This window comes from Podarcis filfolensis (genome assembly GCF_964270895.1).
Source record: "Podarcis filfolensis genome assembly, chromosome: 2".
NCBI lineage: Eukaryota > Metazoa > Chordata > Lepidosauria > Squamata > Lacertidae > Podarcis > Podarcis filfolensis.
The window spans coordinates 86,909,772-86,926,239 of NC_139605.1; the positions used below are offsets into that span (position 1 = coordinate 86,909,772).

General features: G+C 43.5%; 1 protein-coding gene across 3 annotated transcripts in view; it reads right to left on the reverse strand.

Annotated features, from left to right (window-relative positions):
* Positions 1-970: 970 nt before the first annotated feature.
* NARF (nuclear prelamin A recognition factor) overlaps positions 971-16,468 on the reverse strand; it is a 28,236-nt gene continuing 12,738 nt past the window's right edge. For all 3 annotated transcript variants that reach the window (XM_083597931.1, XM_083597933.1, XM_083597932.1), the window contains exons 7-12: positions 12,547-12,665; positions 10,879-11,008; positions 10,398-10,470; positions 9,793-9,930; positions 7,976-8,133; positions 971-6,355 (exon numbers count right to left, since the gene is read on the reverse strand). In XM_083597931.1, coding sequence (XP_083454057.1) covers positions 6,114-6,355; positions 7,976-8,133; positions 9,793-9,930; positions 10,398-10,470; positions 10,879-11,008; positions 12,547-12,665 — 860 coding nt within the window. In that variant the 3' untranslated portion in view covers positions 971-6,113. The remainder of the gene's footprint in view (positions 6,356-7,975; positions 8,134-9,792; positions 9,931-10,397; positions 10,471-10,878; positions 11,009-12,546; positions 12,666-16,468) is intronic.

Below are 16,468 nucleotides of genomic sequence, written 5' to 3' on the forward strand. Positions count from 1 at the left end.
TTGTCCCAAAGGAGGTGGCAACATTAGCACCAGTCTAATTGGCCTGACTGGTGTCTTTTAGTACAATTTAGCCCTTTCAAATGAGTTAGCTGTGGTGCACTCCAGAAAATGTTGGATTACAGTTCCCATCATCCTTGATCATTGGCTATAGTGGCTAGGGCTGATGGGAGTTTGAGTCCAACATTTTCTGGTGGGCACTCTGCTACCCCTGTGGCTTACAATGGAATCCTAGACACATTTGCTGAATTTAATGGTACTTAGTTCTCCCAGGTCCAGTGTTGGAGCCTTAGTGCCTTTGTAAGTGAAAGAGGCTCTTAAACGATGAGGAGCTGAGGAATGAGGCAGCCTAGATGTAACAAGCGATGAGTTGGTCCCACCATTAGTAGCCTTGCACAGGCAGCAAATTTTGGGGCACCGTGAAAGAGAGCAAACTGTCAATCATGGATGCTGAAAGAAGCCTGACTGAAAACACTAGAACTTACTTTTGAATAACCACTGTTAGGATCAGACTATTTGTTATAGAAGTACTTCTGTCTCTGGTATTCAACAATAAATATTGCATCACCTACCACTGTGTTCTGCAGGAGAAAGTCTCCTGCAGAAAGCACCTCATCAGGAGGGGCATTATTTCATTCCATGTAGGAATCTAGTGTTTAGTGTGCCAGCATTTACTCTTTGGGACTAACTTCTGTTACCCATCCGACACAGGCTGCCTCTTTGGCCTTTTAGCATCTTATTGAACACCTTCCTCCTTCAACAAGCCTTTCGGGTGGAGGGTGTTTTTTATCACAGTTTGTATTTGCACAGGATTTGAAATTGTTTTTATATATGAAATAGCTTTGATTTTAAATATGACTCTACATAAGTTTTTATTGTTGGAAGTTTTACTGTTAAATTGTTTCACTATGTTTCACAGGAAGCAACTCACAAATGGAAATAAACAAATGCAATAAGCATACTTAATATAAAATACTGTTGCATTTCATTTTATTTCAGCCATTCAAATTCATACTCTATTAGATTATTGAATATTGTCCAGGTACAATCATGTTGAAAAGGCAGAGATCAATGCAAACATCTTATGTTAAAATTTTACAATATCCTTTGGCTCTGAGGTCCTATCAGAAAATTTCTGTAACATTTATTGTTCCCCTTTTAAAGACCCCAAGTGGATAAATACATAGTCTGGATATTCTCCATACTAAACTTCTAGAATAGGATGCATGTACCATCATTCAGAGCATATTATTCACTTTATACCAGGCCTCATTCCTAACCTCATAATAAATTCCTATAAATCTTGTAGATTTTCATGGATGCATATTTCCCAGGAAGTAAATCCCATTAAGTTCAGGGATATTTACCTTGTGAGTAACAGGCCTGCAGTCAACACCCACCATACTGGGCAGACACCTTACTTGCTCACTCCAGTACCCATGACCTCCCTCTTTGTACACAGGAAGCTGCCTTATACGGAGTCAGATCACTGGGACATCTAGCTGAAGTCTGTCTACAATGACTGGTAACAGCTCTCCAGGATTTCAGACAGGGGTCTCTGTATGCAAAGTTCACCACTGAGCTATTGCTGCACCCACTGCTCTACCACTGAGCTACAGCTGTGGCACTGCTCTGGTGCTATGCTTGTGGCTTACCCAGTGATAATGGGGCAGCAGTAATGTAGCCCCATGCATGAAGGAGAAGCTGGCAGTTTCTCTACCCTCTTGGGCTGACACAGCAGTGGTGTTACAATGGGCTGGGGAGCTGAGTAGCCCACTTGCCTAATGCACAAAGGTGATTCTGCAGTCCTGCTGTTATCAGGGGGTCAAAGTGGAGTGGGACCATGGACAGACTGAGCAAGGTCCCCCTAAATCTGGAATGGGTTTGTCAAGTGAGCATGCCTAGGATTCGTATTTACAATGACAGCATATTTTAGGGCATCATAGACACCAAAACATCTAGACTGAGTTTTAATCTCTTTGATATCTAAGAAAACCTCTTTTTTAAAAAAGCTCATGTACACGAGCTCATCCACATACTCTTCACATTCTGTGTGTCCAGAAAGGAACTGTACCAAAACAACATTCAAATGAGAAGCAAATCACTATGGCTGGATTTCCACAGTGGCTGTAACAGGATGCGAAACAGCAAGCAGTAGCTACAAGATGGGGAGCATATTAAGTTACTACAATCACAGGACAACTACTTTCAAAAAAACCACCAGATTATACCTACTTGTGACTGTTGAGCATTCAGCGCTTCCATAAACACCCTGTCACAATGAACTGCGTCCGTAGCTGACAAGTGGGAGCCTTCTGCAGTACATTGCAATCACGTAATCAAGTACCTGGTGGTACTATAATGACCACAAAGGGAGCTACTTTCAAGTACGGTAAGAGGCTTGGGTCCCACATGGGTCCACCTTCAGATGAGTGTGTGCTTCCCATGTCTCTAACCTAGATGGAGCCCAAGGTTATTCAGGGCTTCAGTTCTTGACAGACTTCCCACCTTTTTCATGAGTGCTGATGCCACAAGACACATGGGTCTGTGCAGAATTTGGAGTCTGCCATTGCAAATTTGTTAAGTTCTGCAGCTTCATTATTAATATACCCCAAAATGAGGTGTGTGTGTGTAATGGAAAAGCTCTTTGTCAGCTCCATGAGACTGTAGATAAGTGAAACTAGTGGCATGGTCCTTCTACATTTAGGTCATCCACACAGTGTGTGGAGAGAAGGCCAACTAAAGCTTCTACTATCTGCAGAGGGGCTGTCAAATTAGAGCTTCAAGCCTGAAGTTCCTGAAGAATCCTTCTCATTGTTTGGTCTCCAGACAGGGCCATGTTCTGTGTTATCAGCACAAAGGCCACACCAAATGGTTTAAATGGTGAGAAGTGACAAAGTGTTTTTGTTTTTTTAAAAAAAATACTTATCCAATTGTGTTCCACTGTAATTTTTGTAAATTAGAATCTTTTACCACCTTGTTCCTGTGGCCATTGATCAGCATGGGTACCACTGCCAGAGTGCAGAGTTTTAACCAGTTGCAACAGGTTGCTTGGGAACATAGGTGAAACTTTTCTCTAACCACTACATACACACTTGGAAGCTTCCATTTTGGCACAGAAAATTAGCTTTTTTCCTAAAGGGGAGGCAACACAGGGCTTGTAAAAGTAAATTCAAAACCTATACCAAGTAGCATGATATTTCTCAAGGTCTGTCACATATACACATTGCTCACAAACAACTTAAAACCTATACAGTGGTACCTCTAGTTGCGGACTTAATCTGTTTTGGGTGCCGTTTCGCACCCGAAAAGTCCACAACTAGAGTGCCTCTTCTGCGCATGTGCGATCGAGTGCTTCTGTGAAGCGTGCAGATTGCTTCTGTGCATGCGCAGGCGGTGAACCTGGAAGTAAACACTTCTGGGTTTGCCACGTTCGTAAGCTGAAAGTCCGTAAGAAGAGCGGAAGGCAACACAAGGTATGACTGTATACAAAACTGCAGGGAAAAGAAATTCTTTTAAAAGATAAAGGATTTTAACACAAGATATCCTCCATGTGTATCTACAAATAAAAACTATGCAGTGGACTTGTAAGGCTAGAATTGCGCTCAACACATTTTGAGGGCATCCTAATGAACGAAGCAAAATTAAAATAAATTACATTGTCAGCATAACTTGAAGACACTGAAGGCTGTGCTTATGCCTCACTACAGGAATTTGTACATTGTGCGTACATCCACATGGAAGCTTCTCTTGCTTCTGTTCAGCATGGCAGACCACAACTGGGTATGTAGAAAATATCCCTAGGAAAGGCCACTATCTATTCCCCTCCAGGATACCCTCGTGATGAAACTGAAGGGCTAGTTGTGCATCCTGCATGCCCACCCTGATATCACAATAGGCAGAAATATTGTGTGTGTGTGTAGAGAGATACTGAAGGGAACAAACTGCAATAAGGCATCTGATGTCCTGAGAATGTGCCATGTGGATGCACCTTTTCTATTTTAATGCAGTAGCATGCCCAGGATCCCTCAGCCATTCTGAGTGCCTTTCCTAGCACAGAGGTAGGTTTCAAGAAGTGTTTTACTTCTGCACCAGTTTTAAGCTTCATTTTATTCTTTTTATACAGATGCAACTATAAGATGATTGAGATATATACAATCTTATTTTATGTATGTATTCAAATCCATGCACACGAAACACAGATTACACCTCTTCTATGCTGCAAAAGGAGATGAGACCCAAATGTCCAAATCATAGGACTGCCCCATGTCAGATATTGAGTCCATTTATCGTGATAACATATCTCACACCTCTCTACTAGTCAGCGTCTCCCAGGCTCAAGGATTTCATTTGAGAGGAGTGAAGCACCAATGTCCTCTAAACAGAGGTTTATATTTTTACCATGCACAGATCAGAGCCTTAAGGTCTCATCTTGCTTCTGTGGGTTTTTTGCATGATGGTCATTCAAGATTTGCATTTCTCGGTAAAAATTACAACAAAGCATACCCGTATTTTTGTGTGTTAAGATTGGAAAACTAAACAAAGGAGGAGCTATGGAAGAAGCCAAAGCTATAGCAAAAACTTTTAAGAGACGGGTGGGGGGACGATCAGTGTTGAAATATTTGATAAAATAAAAGAAATAATGGAAGTACAGACAAAGACCTCATCTTTTGTTTTGTTTTTGAACAGTGCAACTAAGTGGGAATAATATTGCAGAAAGAGAGGAAATTGTATCCCAGAGCAGGATAAGGATACTGTTTAGAATTACAGGGATAAAGATGCTGTTTAGAATTACAGTTTTGTGGCATGATCCGTCAAGTACTGCTGGTGTACAGCCTCCATATATTTCAGTGATCATGCATTGGTCTCCCCCATTTATTCAGACAAAGGCTGTACATTGGCAGTGCTTGGTAGTTCTGTAGTTACAGCACAGTTCTATGCACGTCTACTAGGAAGTAAGTCACACTGAGTTCAATGAGAATCCCAAATAAGGGCAGCCTTAGTCACTCATCAATAAATCTCATGGGTGAAATCCGATTAGTCTTGACAGATATCAGGGTCTGACCTAAGCAGAATCTGCCAATGAGTGGGTTTAATACCAGTGTAAGAAGTTGCTGAAACATCCTTGCCTTAGGTGTCACATAGGACTTTGCTATTAGGCAGGCTTGAGTGCCAAAAAGTGTATTAACTTCCTGGACTGGGCTTGGCTGCCTTTGTGTCTGAATAACTTTATCTCTAGTTCCACTGGATTAGACTTGCTCACCTCTGCACCTTTGGCCCAGTGATCCTATATGAACCTGCTGCCTTACCTTTTGACCACCTGGATTGATAATTTCCCCCATGACTGCTACCATCTTCAGCCACCCATGTGCCTTGCTCTTTCTAGATGACCAGGGTCCCTATTTTATCTCCAAAGCAGACCAGAAATATCCACAGAAGCAAGGCAATTAAACGAGAGAACAGGAAGCAGTTTCTACTTTTTCAAAGAAATCACACAAAATGACATTAAAGCTGATAAAAAGGAAATTAATTACTGCTACAGGGCAAAGTTTCTTTCTCTGTGCCACCCAATCTGACTGGCATCAAAGCAGTAAATGTTAACAGAGGTGATGCGGTAGGAAATGGCATCACTGGTTAGTTTGTTTTGTCATATTTTGGTAGCATATGATGTTTGGTAATGATAAAAAGCCTTAGATAAACTGTAAACCTAACACAACACCTTTCTGAGAGCAGTAAAATCCATGGCACTGGGTTCTTGGCATAAAGATTTGCGTACTAAGAGTCAGGATCAAAGCACATTGCAACATGCCCTGATTCTGGTAAATTTATTCTATACCGATGTACCTCTGTTGGGAGTTTAGAGACTCGCTGTGCCTCTTAAAAGGTCCTCAGATGCAAACACAGACAGTATCAGGCTCCGATTAAATAAAGACATTCCAAATATACACAGACTCAAGCAACAATTGAACTCTACACAATTCCGGTGGAGAACAAAGGCAGTTCCAGTTCTTTGTAATGTTCACATATTTAAGCAGTACCTCCGTCTCCAGTTGCATAGAATAGTTGCCGGCGCTCTATGTACAACAAACCTACTGCAAGACTTGTCCTTTGATTGGTCACCATTTGATATCCAAATTGTTGGCAGCTGGCTTTTCCGTGCTGTATTTTGTATGTAATGATTCCTGGACCTTCATGGAGTCCATCCCATCCAGCCATTCCTGGTAGAGCTTCTGCACTTGCCTATTGGTTTCAGGAAGTCGGACAGGAACTGCGGTGTAGACATCTTCCATCTGCCTGAGCAGGGCTTTGTCTGGTTTTCCATCTTCAGTCTGAGCCTGACCCTTTCCATTTAAGCAACCTAAGAGTGGAAGGCCAAAGGCGGGAGAGAGAATTGGCTTGCTTAGGTAGAGAAACACATCGGCCTGGATCAGACAACAGCCATCTCTGGTCTAGCATGGTGGGGAGCAAGAGGGTGCCTTCCTTGGCCATGCATTAGGTGTACCTGCACTTCTGACATCCCTGAATGTCCACATGAGGGTGTCATGTTCAAAGGGGGTTTGCACACAAGATCCAATGTGCACAGTCTCAGACTGTGCTGTCTAGCCCAAATAAAATTCAGGAATCGACCATATGATCCGAGGCCATGTATACTGGACTTTATGCACATAGGCCTTTATTTGAACATGACACCCTTGGGTGGGTGTCTAATGATGTCGCAGGCAAGGCAGGTGTAGTAGGTGGATGTGGAAGGAAGGCAGGGTCTCACTTCCCATCATGTCTACAGACCAGCAACAGACATTGTTCATTCCAGCCTTTTATACCTTTAGCACACTTTTTGGAGAAACTAAGCTTTACTGATTTAATAATGACAATGGTTAGGTTTCCCTAAAGAAGTTTCCCTCTTCTCCTCTTTTCCATCTCTTCCCATTTACCGTTTTTACTTGAATCTAATGCGCACCTCAGTTTTCAGAACCTTGAAACCAAAAAAGTATTTGCTGGCGAATGTAAATGTGCCATCGAATCTAATGCACACCTTAATTTTCACAATGTAATTTGGCCAAAAAAGGTGAGCATTAGATTCAAGTAAATATGGTAGTTATTATAAATTTTTTTATTTATTCAATACATTTCTGTACCACCCTTCACAATAAATAACCTGCAGGACTGTTCACACACTGAAACTTATTTTCATAATGATAAAATCCTACAAAACACAATGTAAGAAGTCCAGTATTAAAATCATGCCAAACCAGCTGCCACAAGTCATCTACCATTACAATTGGGGAACACTGATCAACCACCTTTCTACATTTTCCAACACCAAAACCCAGTGGAAATTTAGTATTGGAGTATATCAGATGCTGTTCTTTTATTGCTTTGCCATAAATGAGGCCACCACACAACGCTGTGTCCACTGAGTGACACTGTGCACAGCAGCCCAAACGCTGAGTAAAATAGAATTCTAGGTATTTTTTAAAAAATGAACAGCTACAAAACATGTAGCAAAGGAAACATAATATACGTGAATAGCAAAATCTGGTGCTCAGTTAAGACTGCTCTGTAGCCAAACCAGGGCTACTGAGAAATGAGAGGGGGTGGGGAATCCAAAGTTTGCCCAAAAATATTTAGGGGGGAGGAAACCCAAGGGTGCAAAAAACAAAACAAAGCTGCAAAGAGTCCAACCAGGACTGAGCATGCTCAGTGACTATAGAATATTATGAATTGGAGAGGGGGACATTGGAGTATCTTGAGAAAGGGTTCAGCTGGCTGGCTGGACAGGAACACTCCACACTGCAACGCTTTGTTACAGGTCCCAGCTGAAGATATAATGCAGCATTTTGACTTTGAGCAGGGTCTTTGAAAAACCTGCAATCCATCCAAAACCAACAAAGGACAGAAGCTAGAACCTTAACCTGTCTATTGTACACCTGCCGGGATGGGGTGGGGTGGAGGTTAATCTCTTAAGATTTGTTGTTACCTCCAGGACAGGCCAAAACTTCTATGAAGTGGTAGGAGCACTTTCCCTTTTTCAACTTCAGGACCATATTCTGAATGTTTCGAAAGCCATACGCAGCTGCAAAGCGTAGCACCGTCTCACCATCCTTTTCCAATGTGACCTCTTGGAAGTCTTTGTTTCTGAAAAGACACACAGAGAAGATGCTCAATGCTACTGTCTGCAGCATTAGTTTGGGGGACGACTGGAAATTTTTGGCTGGGTCTTCCACACACAGAGGGGGGTCGCCGCAGGTACGTGGATGAAAAGGGTAGACTTTGCATAGCTGTATCTGGCCCTGATGGTCAGGAATACTTTTTATCTGGGGGAAAGGCCCCCTTTTTCCAGCCTGGAACATAGCCACAATTGGACTGCAGTGCCCTTGATAACAGGGTTGCCCACTGATGGCTGACACCATTGGTTCAACAGTATATATACCGTATTTTCCCCTCTATAACACGCAGATTTTTTCTCCTAAAAAGTAAGGGGAAATGTCTGTGCGTGTTATTGAGCGAATGTGTGGTCCCTGGAGCTGACAGGCGCGAGTGAAGTCAAAAATCAGGCAAATATCAAATCGTCCGTCCGGAGAAGGGAAGCCTTGAAAAGAGGAAGCTGCTGCTTTCCTGCATTCTGCCTCAGGGTCTTACTGCCCACCCGCTTCTGTTTCCTTACTGTGTTTGCTCAAACGGCACAAAGAGCAGAGAAAACCCCTCCCCTCCAGGCAAGCAGAGGGGAAAGCAGAGTGTCCTTCCTTCTAATTCCTCTCCGTGCGTCTAGGGACTCGCAGGCAACATGCAGGTGGGAGGGGGAGAGAGAGAGAGAGCTGGCTGGCTGGCTGGCTTGGGTGGGTGGTTGGGGGGAATTTTTGCCTTCCTTTCCTCCCTCCGGTAAAACCCCTCTCCTGCATTCTTAGCCAGCTGCTTCTCCGCACACCCCTCTCGGTGCTCCTTGTCCCTTCTATGTTTTTCCTTCCCTCCCCACTTAAAACGTGGTTCCAATCACGGATCCACATGGATCCTCAGGATCTTTGCATTGAGTCACCCCAAATTCACCATCAGATCACATAGCAATGATCTGATGCAAAAACAGGGCTGCAGTGGTGCAAAAACGTGGTTACAAAGCACGGATCCACATGGATCCTCAGGATCTTTGCATTGGGCTACCCCAAATTCACCATCAGATCACATAGCAATGATCTGATGCAAAAACAGGGCTGCAATGGTGCAAAAACATGGTTACAAAGCACGGATCCACATGGATCCTCAGGATCTTTGCATTGGGTCACCCCAAATTCACCATCAGATCACATAGCAATGATCTGATGCAAAAACAGGGCTGCAATGGTGCAAAAACATGGTCACAAAGCATGGATCCACATGGATCCTCAGGATCTTTGCATTGGGCTACCCCAAACTCACCGTCAAATCACATGTCTGTGGCCGCAACATGAAGCACAAAAATGATACAGCCACTGTTTCATTCAGAATTTTTTTTCCTTGTTTTCCTCCTCTAAAAACTATGTGCGTGTTATGGTCAGGTGCGTGTTATCGAGCGAAAAATACGGTAAATGTTAAATACTATGTGTGCATGTATATCTATTTAAAATGCCTGGGTTAAATAGGTCTTCACTTGATATGTGATACACCCATGGTGGTCCATGCACCAGGACAGGCCATCATTTTCTGCCGTGTGTAAAAGTGGTAAAAAGCCACCTTTGCTGCAATGCAACATGTGCAGAGGCCAAATGTACCAATTTTCTGTATCAGCTTTTCTGATAAACTTAATTCAGATGTGCAACTTACTTTAACGCTTTGTATACGATATCCTTCACTTCAGTATCGAAGAGCTCCTTGGCAGCATATTTAAATATGTGCTCCAGGTAACCATCAGACTTCCTTCCATCATGACGGATTAACTCGGCCTCCTTTACCCCATCGAACCTCATAAAATAAGGGAGGAAAGCAAGAAGGTGAGGAGCAGGCTCACCTTGAAGAAATGGAGATCCCGCAACAGAGCTTAATGGGTGTATATCTGTGCTCTAGTGGTTACCAGCCAAGAACTAAAACCATTTAAGTATATTACTAAACCACAGAGAGGGAATAGAATTGCTGCAGCACTGTAGGTGGGGAGCCCAAATGACAGGGGGTGGTTGGCAGTGGGAGACAGTCACCCAAGTCAACGTGACCAGGGCCACAAAAAAACCTGGAGCTGGCTCTGCGGATACACAGCCTTTTTACAATAACAGGCTGAAGAAAACCACTTTGCCATGTGTCCTTCTTCCAAGATCACAAAATTATAGCCTGTCAAAAAATGTGATAAGTGGTCATGATTTTATGTATGCATATATATTTAACCTAATGTAAAGATGTTTTCAGCAAAACAAAAACATCTCACAACTGCTACTTACAGGGTATCAAAGGCCACCTCAGCTATTTCTCTCAAAGATACTTTGCTCTGCTCCATTATCTGGAAGACTTCACCTGTAGAGGGGAAATTAAGTTGATGCTTAAGCCCGCAGAGATACAACCAGGAATGTGGGGGAGAATCAGTTTTCTAGAGGCAGTAAATGTGACACTCCAGACATTCTAGATCTGCTCTGATATATTAGCTAAGGACTTAAGAAGAACTCAACTGGATCTGACCAAAAGCCCATCTAGTCCAGCATCTCGTTTTCTACAAAGACCTACCACATTTTTTCCACAACAGGGGCATTCCTCTCCATACTTCCCCTGGTCCCTCTTAGCTCCCTCCCAAAACACCCTGCTCCAGCTGTGGAGGTGGCCCTGTTGCTATGTTTGGTTTTAATTTCATTGCCTGTGTAAATAAAAAAGAGAGGGGGAAAACTGAATAAAATAGCAACAGGAGCATGTTGGATGGAAGATGCTTACCTGACGTCAAAACACAATCAACATCTTGAGAATTGTACAGAGGGGTGTGGAAATCTTCTCGCAAGGCTTCTAGCTTCTTGTCATAGCAAGGTGCCACAATTATGTGGAAAATTTTATCAGGGGACAGATTCTGATGGATGAAGAAAACAAACATATTGAAAGAAAAGCAAAAAGCATTTGGGGACACACTGTATTAAAACACCTTTCCAGGATACTATTCACACAGTTTGGACATATTAGATTGGAACTTGGTGTGCCTTCCCAGAGTACTGTTTCCTTATACAGCTGTTACTCAGCTGCTATAGGAGTACCCCAACTGTCTTTTCTCTCAGCCAGCATATCTGTTGCGGAGAAATCACATGCTCCCATTAATAAAGCAATTTATCAGTGGGAAAATGCAATTCTGCCTCCTCGCTAACTTATCTGAGACTCTTGCCATAACCATGTTTCAACTGGTTAAGGGGGTATTCACAGGCACCTATAGAAGGGCTGTGTGAATGTACAGTGGTCTGTCACAAGTTGATTGCTGACTTCTTAATACAGAATCTGGGCCATCTTGGTATAGATATTTGGTTTTTGTATCTGTGGCCTCAATGATATAACTGATGAGGATTATTAACACACTCTCCTTTTCCTTATTTTGTAGGTTAACCAAAAGGTTATTCTATCTTTTTCTTTGAAGTGCAACATTGCCTTTTTAAAAAACCAGAATCAAGCAAATATCCCATGCATTTCACAGATTAACACTTCAGAGCACAACTTCCTCAAACTGGATTTTTTTATAATAAAAAGCCTGCTTTTGCTAGTGGAAGTGAAACTGGCAAAACTATATCAAAGCACCTCTAGAAAAGTCAGCTGATCCGGAATGCGGTGGCACCGCTTTTGCATAAGGTCGCTCATAGGACACTTATAACCCAGTTTTATGTTAGTTCCTTTGCTTTTCCAGTCAGTTTGCAGGCTAAATCCATGGTGCTGGTTTTGACCTTGAAGGCCGCACATGGTCTGGGATGCCTGGGGAAACACCTGTCAGAATCTCCGCTCGGCCTAGCTGATAAAGCCTCATCTTCCTCTGAGCTGAGCCTTCGGAATCGCCTCCTGACGTGTTTAACGACCTGAGCCTTTGATGAGGCTCCAAGGCATGTTCCCTGAGTCAGCAGAGTTTCCAGCACAGGAAAGAGACGAGAGGTTTGGGCTACATTGCAAAGAGTTTTATTTCTAAGCTACGCAGACAGAAAACACATCCTCTCTCTATGAAAGCAGAGAGCAACTGAACAAAGGAACAAAGGAACAAAGGAAACAGGAAACCACTAATATCACATCCCGTCTCCCTTCCCGTGAGACTTCCAATAGTATGGAATCCCAGGAATGTAAACAGAGTCCTGTGACTCCAAGCAGCTGCTCAGTGGCAAAACAGGAACTAACAACACCTTCTCCTATAAGATTCTCACCTGCTCAACAACAGAGGGCTAGTTCAGAGAACATAGTGTGGGTGCCACAACCAGGGGCGCCAGGAGCCCCCCAAGACTGAGGGGGCCTGGAATATGTTGCACAGTTTGGAGGAGGCCAAGCACTCTGGAGGAGCCAGCTGCTGAAGCTGTGACACCCGTCACACAACACATGCAATGCCACACCTATCAGTCCAGAGAATACCAGGAATAGTTAAGTTACCTGCTGCCTGGCAAAATAACCTTTGACAAGGGAGCCCATGATCTGCTGTGGTGACTTTGCAGTACAAATGTGTGGCGTCACTAGACTGGAGAGGACTCTCTCGGCATACTGGATCCAGCCTAGAATTAAGGGAGCAGAACCAAAAGAAGGAAAGGTTAAGAATTATAGCAGAAACTTCATCAGTCAAAGCAGGATAAATAATGAAAAATGGAGAAATGATAACATGAGCTCCCTTATTGACTAAACATTCAGCCAGTGCTTTAGAAAATTCCTCACTTGACTCACTTTATTATGCTGACCTGATAATGAGGTTCGTGGAATGTAATCTTTTTTGCTTTCCATAACTTTTTATCTCCAATGCCATTACATAGCCTTGTTCACTTTTAAGAAGGACTTCAAATCTCACTCCCCACCCACCCTATGATAGAACCTCAGTATATAAAAACATGTACAAATGTCAATGTTTGAAGTACAGTGTTAAGTGCATCCGGTTTGCCCAATTTGAGCCTTGGGGACAAAAAAACTGCAAGGGCAGAAGTGCTTTCCTACATAAGCAAGGTGTCCCTGGATCTGAGCCTTTGTCTGCTCATATTTTGTGAGGACTATTGTGGGGGGAAATGAGGTATGCCTCCACCCCAAATCAATTGTGGATGCTTCTTGAGGTACAGTGGTACCTCTGGTTACGAACTTAATTCATTCCGGAGGTCCGTTCTTAAGCTGAAACCGTTCTTATCCTGAGGTGCACTTTTGCTAATGGGGCCTCTGGTGCGCGATTTCCATTCGCATCCTGGGGCAAAGTTCACAACCAGGAGCAGCTACTTCTGGGTTAGCAGAGTTCGTAACCAGAAGTGTTTGTAACCAGAAGCGTTTGTAACTAGAGGTACCACTGTACACTACTGGGGTGAGGTGTGGACTGTACCAGCTATTCTTGGAGTACATCCCAAGCAAAAGAGCTGCTATGTTTTGCTCTATCATTGGACAAAGTGAGCCAAAAGCTTCAGGCAGCAGATACTTGGGGGCGGAGGTAGCAGTCCTCTGGTTCCTCCTCTTAAGTGCCCCAGCCATTGCCCCTGTACCCCACCTGCTTCTGGAAAATGTGTAAACTACATGGTCTTACCTAGCCCCCAATGGCCTTTTGTCCTCAATGGCCACAGAGTGACAGGATTAGGGCTGTGCTAAATTTTATCTGCAAACACTCTGGAGTGAAAAATTTGTTTACAAGAGGAGTGGCAAGTCCCCCAGAAATGTGATCTTTCACATTTCCCCCATGCCTGTTTATAGATTTGATCCACTGCTCCTTTGGTACCAATTCTTAGGGCCTCTTCTTCCTTCACTGCAAGATCCCACATAATCAGGGACCACATAGTGAACATGATGCAACAGCGTGACATAGCCAATCAGATCTGTCAACTGCATTGCTCTCCATCTGAAAAGTGGGTGGAAAGCATTTGTCCCTATTGCACAAGAGCCAGGCTAATATTTTCCTATCTTGTTGCTCTGCGGTCTGGTGCTGCCATTGCCGCAGGACACCACGATGGAACAGAGAATACAGGTTTGGTTGTCTCATTAATGGTGGCATCTCCTATTACCAGAACACAGCAAAGTAGGGTCAGGCAGATGATGGGGCTCCAGTGCCCCAGAAGGACCCACCATGATAACTGCCCAGGGTCTACTTTAAAAAACAAACAAACAATTTTGTACCTTTAAAAAGTGGCACAGCTGAGTGGTTTCAGCTGTGTTTCTATGGTGCAGCCACCTCCCACCCAGCTCCAGAATGGCTTAACTTCTGGGGAACTCATGGCAAGACTAACATGGCAGCTGGAACCTGTTCACTGCTGGATTATTGAACATTAACATTTTGTGGAAGGGAGAATCTATCCACCAATGCAGCCACCCCCCTCATGTGACAGAACTGGCTGGATCTGATGGGAGCTGAAATCCAGAACATCAGGAGGAGACCAGGTCAGAGATGGCTGCTGTGAAGGCTACGATTAACAGTCAGCAGCAGTTTATCTGAGCACCACACTCTGCTTTCCTTATCCCTCATCCTAGTCCTTTTCGGCTGCAGCCTCCCATATCTACAGGCAAATGAATTCCTTGACCTCTGACATGTCCGGATATATAGCTGTATGTTAAGACGCACAGAAACCCCTGAACAAAGGTGAGATGAATTCAGACAATTGTTTTCTGGATGGTGTCATTTTAGACCACAGGTCTCCATCAATGCACTTTCAGGTCCTGCCACTTGCAGCACGACTCATCTTGGTACTGTGCCAATGAAGCTGGGTTCTTTCTTTTTTCTTTAAAGAAACCCTCTGTGCCTTATTATAACGTGTGTTATAATCTAACAAACCTTGGTAGAGTTTAATGAGCCAAAGCTAAGCTTTCCTGTTTATAGCGTGAGTCATTTCATAGGTTGGTTGACCTCCACATATCTATTTTTCAGGAAGAAAAACAGACAGAGTTCAGTCAATTAACTCCAGCCTCGCAGTCTGCCTTAGTCATTGTTTAGATATGCAAATAGACTTGGAGCATGAGCCACGGGGCCCCAGGAGACTTTTATCTGCTTCCCACACAAACGCCTAGCCTAGGCCCTTTCTGCACAGTCATTGACTAAAGAGCTGAACTTGAAAAATCCAGTTGCAGGGAAGCTGGAGTACAGAGGACTTGCCAGAACCAGAGCCCTCCTGCTTTTGCCCATAGCCCCACACTGCTGCTCTAGGCACAGTAACACAGAGACAAACTGGGAGTGAAAGAGGAGAAGGGAGATTCAGCATGGAGGTCACAATCTAAGACCACAGTCCATTTATTCAAAGCACTGTTATACCTCTTTAGCAGTCATGGCTTTGCCCAAAGATTCCTGGGAACTGCAGTTTCTTAAGGGTGCTGGGAAATACAGCTCTGTAGAGGTCTCTGAACAACTATCAGCATCCTCAACAAACTACAGTGGTACCTCGGGTTACATACACTTCAGGTTACATACGCTTCAGGTTACAGACTCTGCTAACCCAGAAATAGTACCTCAGGTTAAGAACTTTTCTTCAGGATGAGAACAGAAGTTGTGCTCCAGTGGCACGGCGGCAGCAGGAGGCCCCATTAGCTAAAGTGGTGCTTCAGGTTAAGAACAGTTTCAGGTTAAGAACAGACCTCTGGAACGAATTAAGTACTTAACCCGAGATACCACTGTACAGTTCCCAGGATTCTTTGGGGGAAGCCATGACGGCTGGAATGGCATAGAAGCGCTCTGCATGGTGTGGATGTGACCTCAGTTTTTGTGTAACAAGGAAATACTAACTACGGTAAGTCAGAGGGATTCTTAACAATAATGACAGCAGTACTATGCATGCAGGGGTGGAATCTTCCCCCAAAGACACTCAGATTTTTAGGAATCACCCACTTCTTTTTGTGATGTGGATGATAAACCTTTGACTATTCCAGGCAATCACACACTTGCTGTTTCTGCATAGGTTCCGTTCGAATGACCAGGATTTCTTAGCAGTGCTTGAAACACTGCTGTTTATCTGCCCCAAAGTAGGCAAGTGGTCTTTCACTCACCAGCTGCAACTTAATGCAGAACCATAAAAGAAAAAAATATATGCACAGACAGATCTGCAAATTAGGATGTAATTTACAGCCTTTGCCTTTCATTCCTTTATCTGCTCCCTCTTATTTCAAAATATACCTAGAGTGGAGTAGATCCACTTACTCTAGAGTCAATGTATTTCCTTCTGTGTGGTGCTTCCTGTGGCATGACAGGCAAATATATGTTGCTGAAAATTAGTACATTTCATCTGCATCTGGAGAGTGAGACCCGGACGGAATTAAGGAACATTTTAATATGCAAACCTCCTTCCAGATGAACTAGATTTCTGGCGTGTTTACAAAATGATGTCTTTATTATGGTGTTGTATAATGGCACATT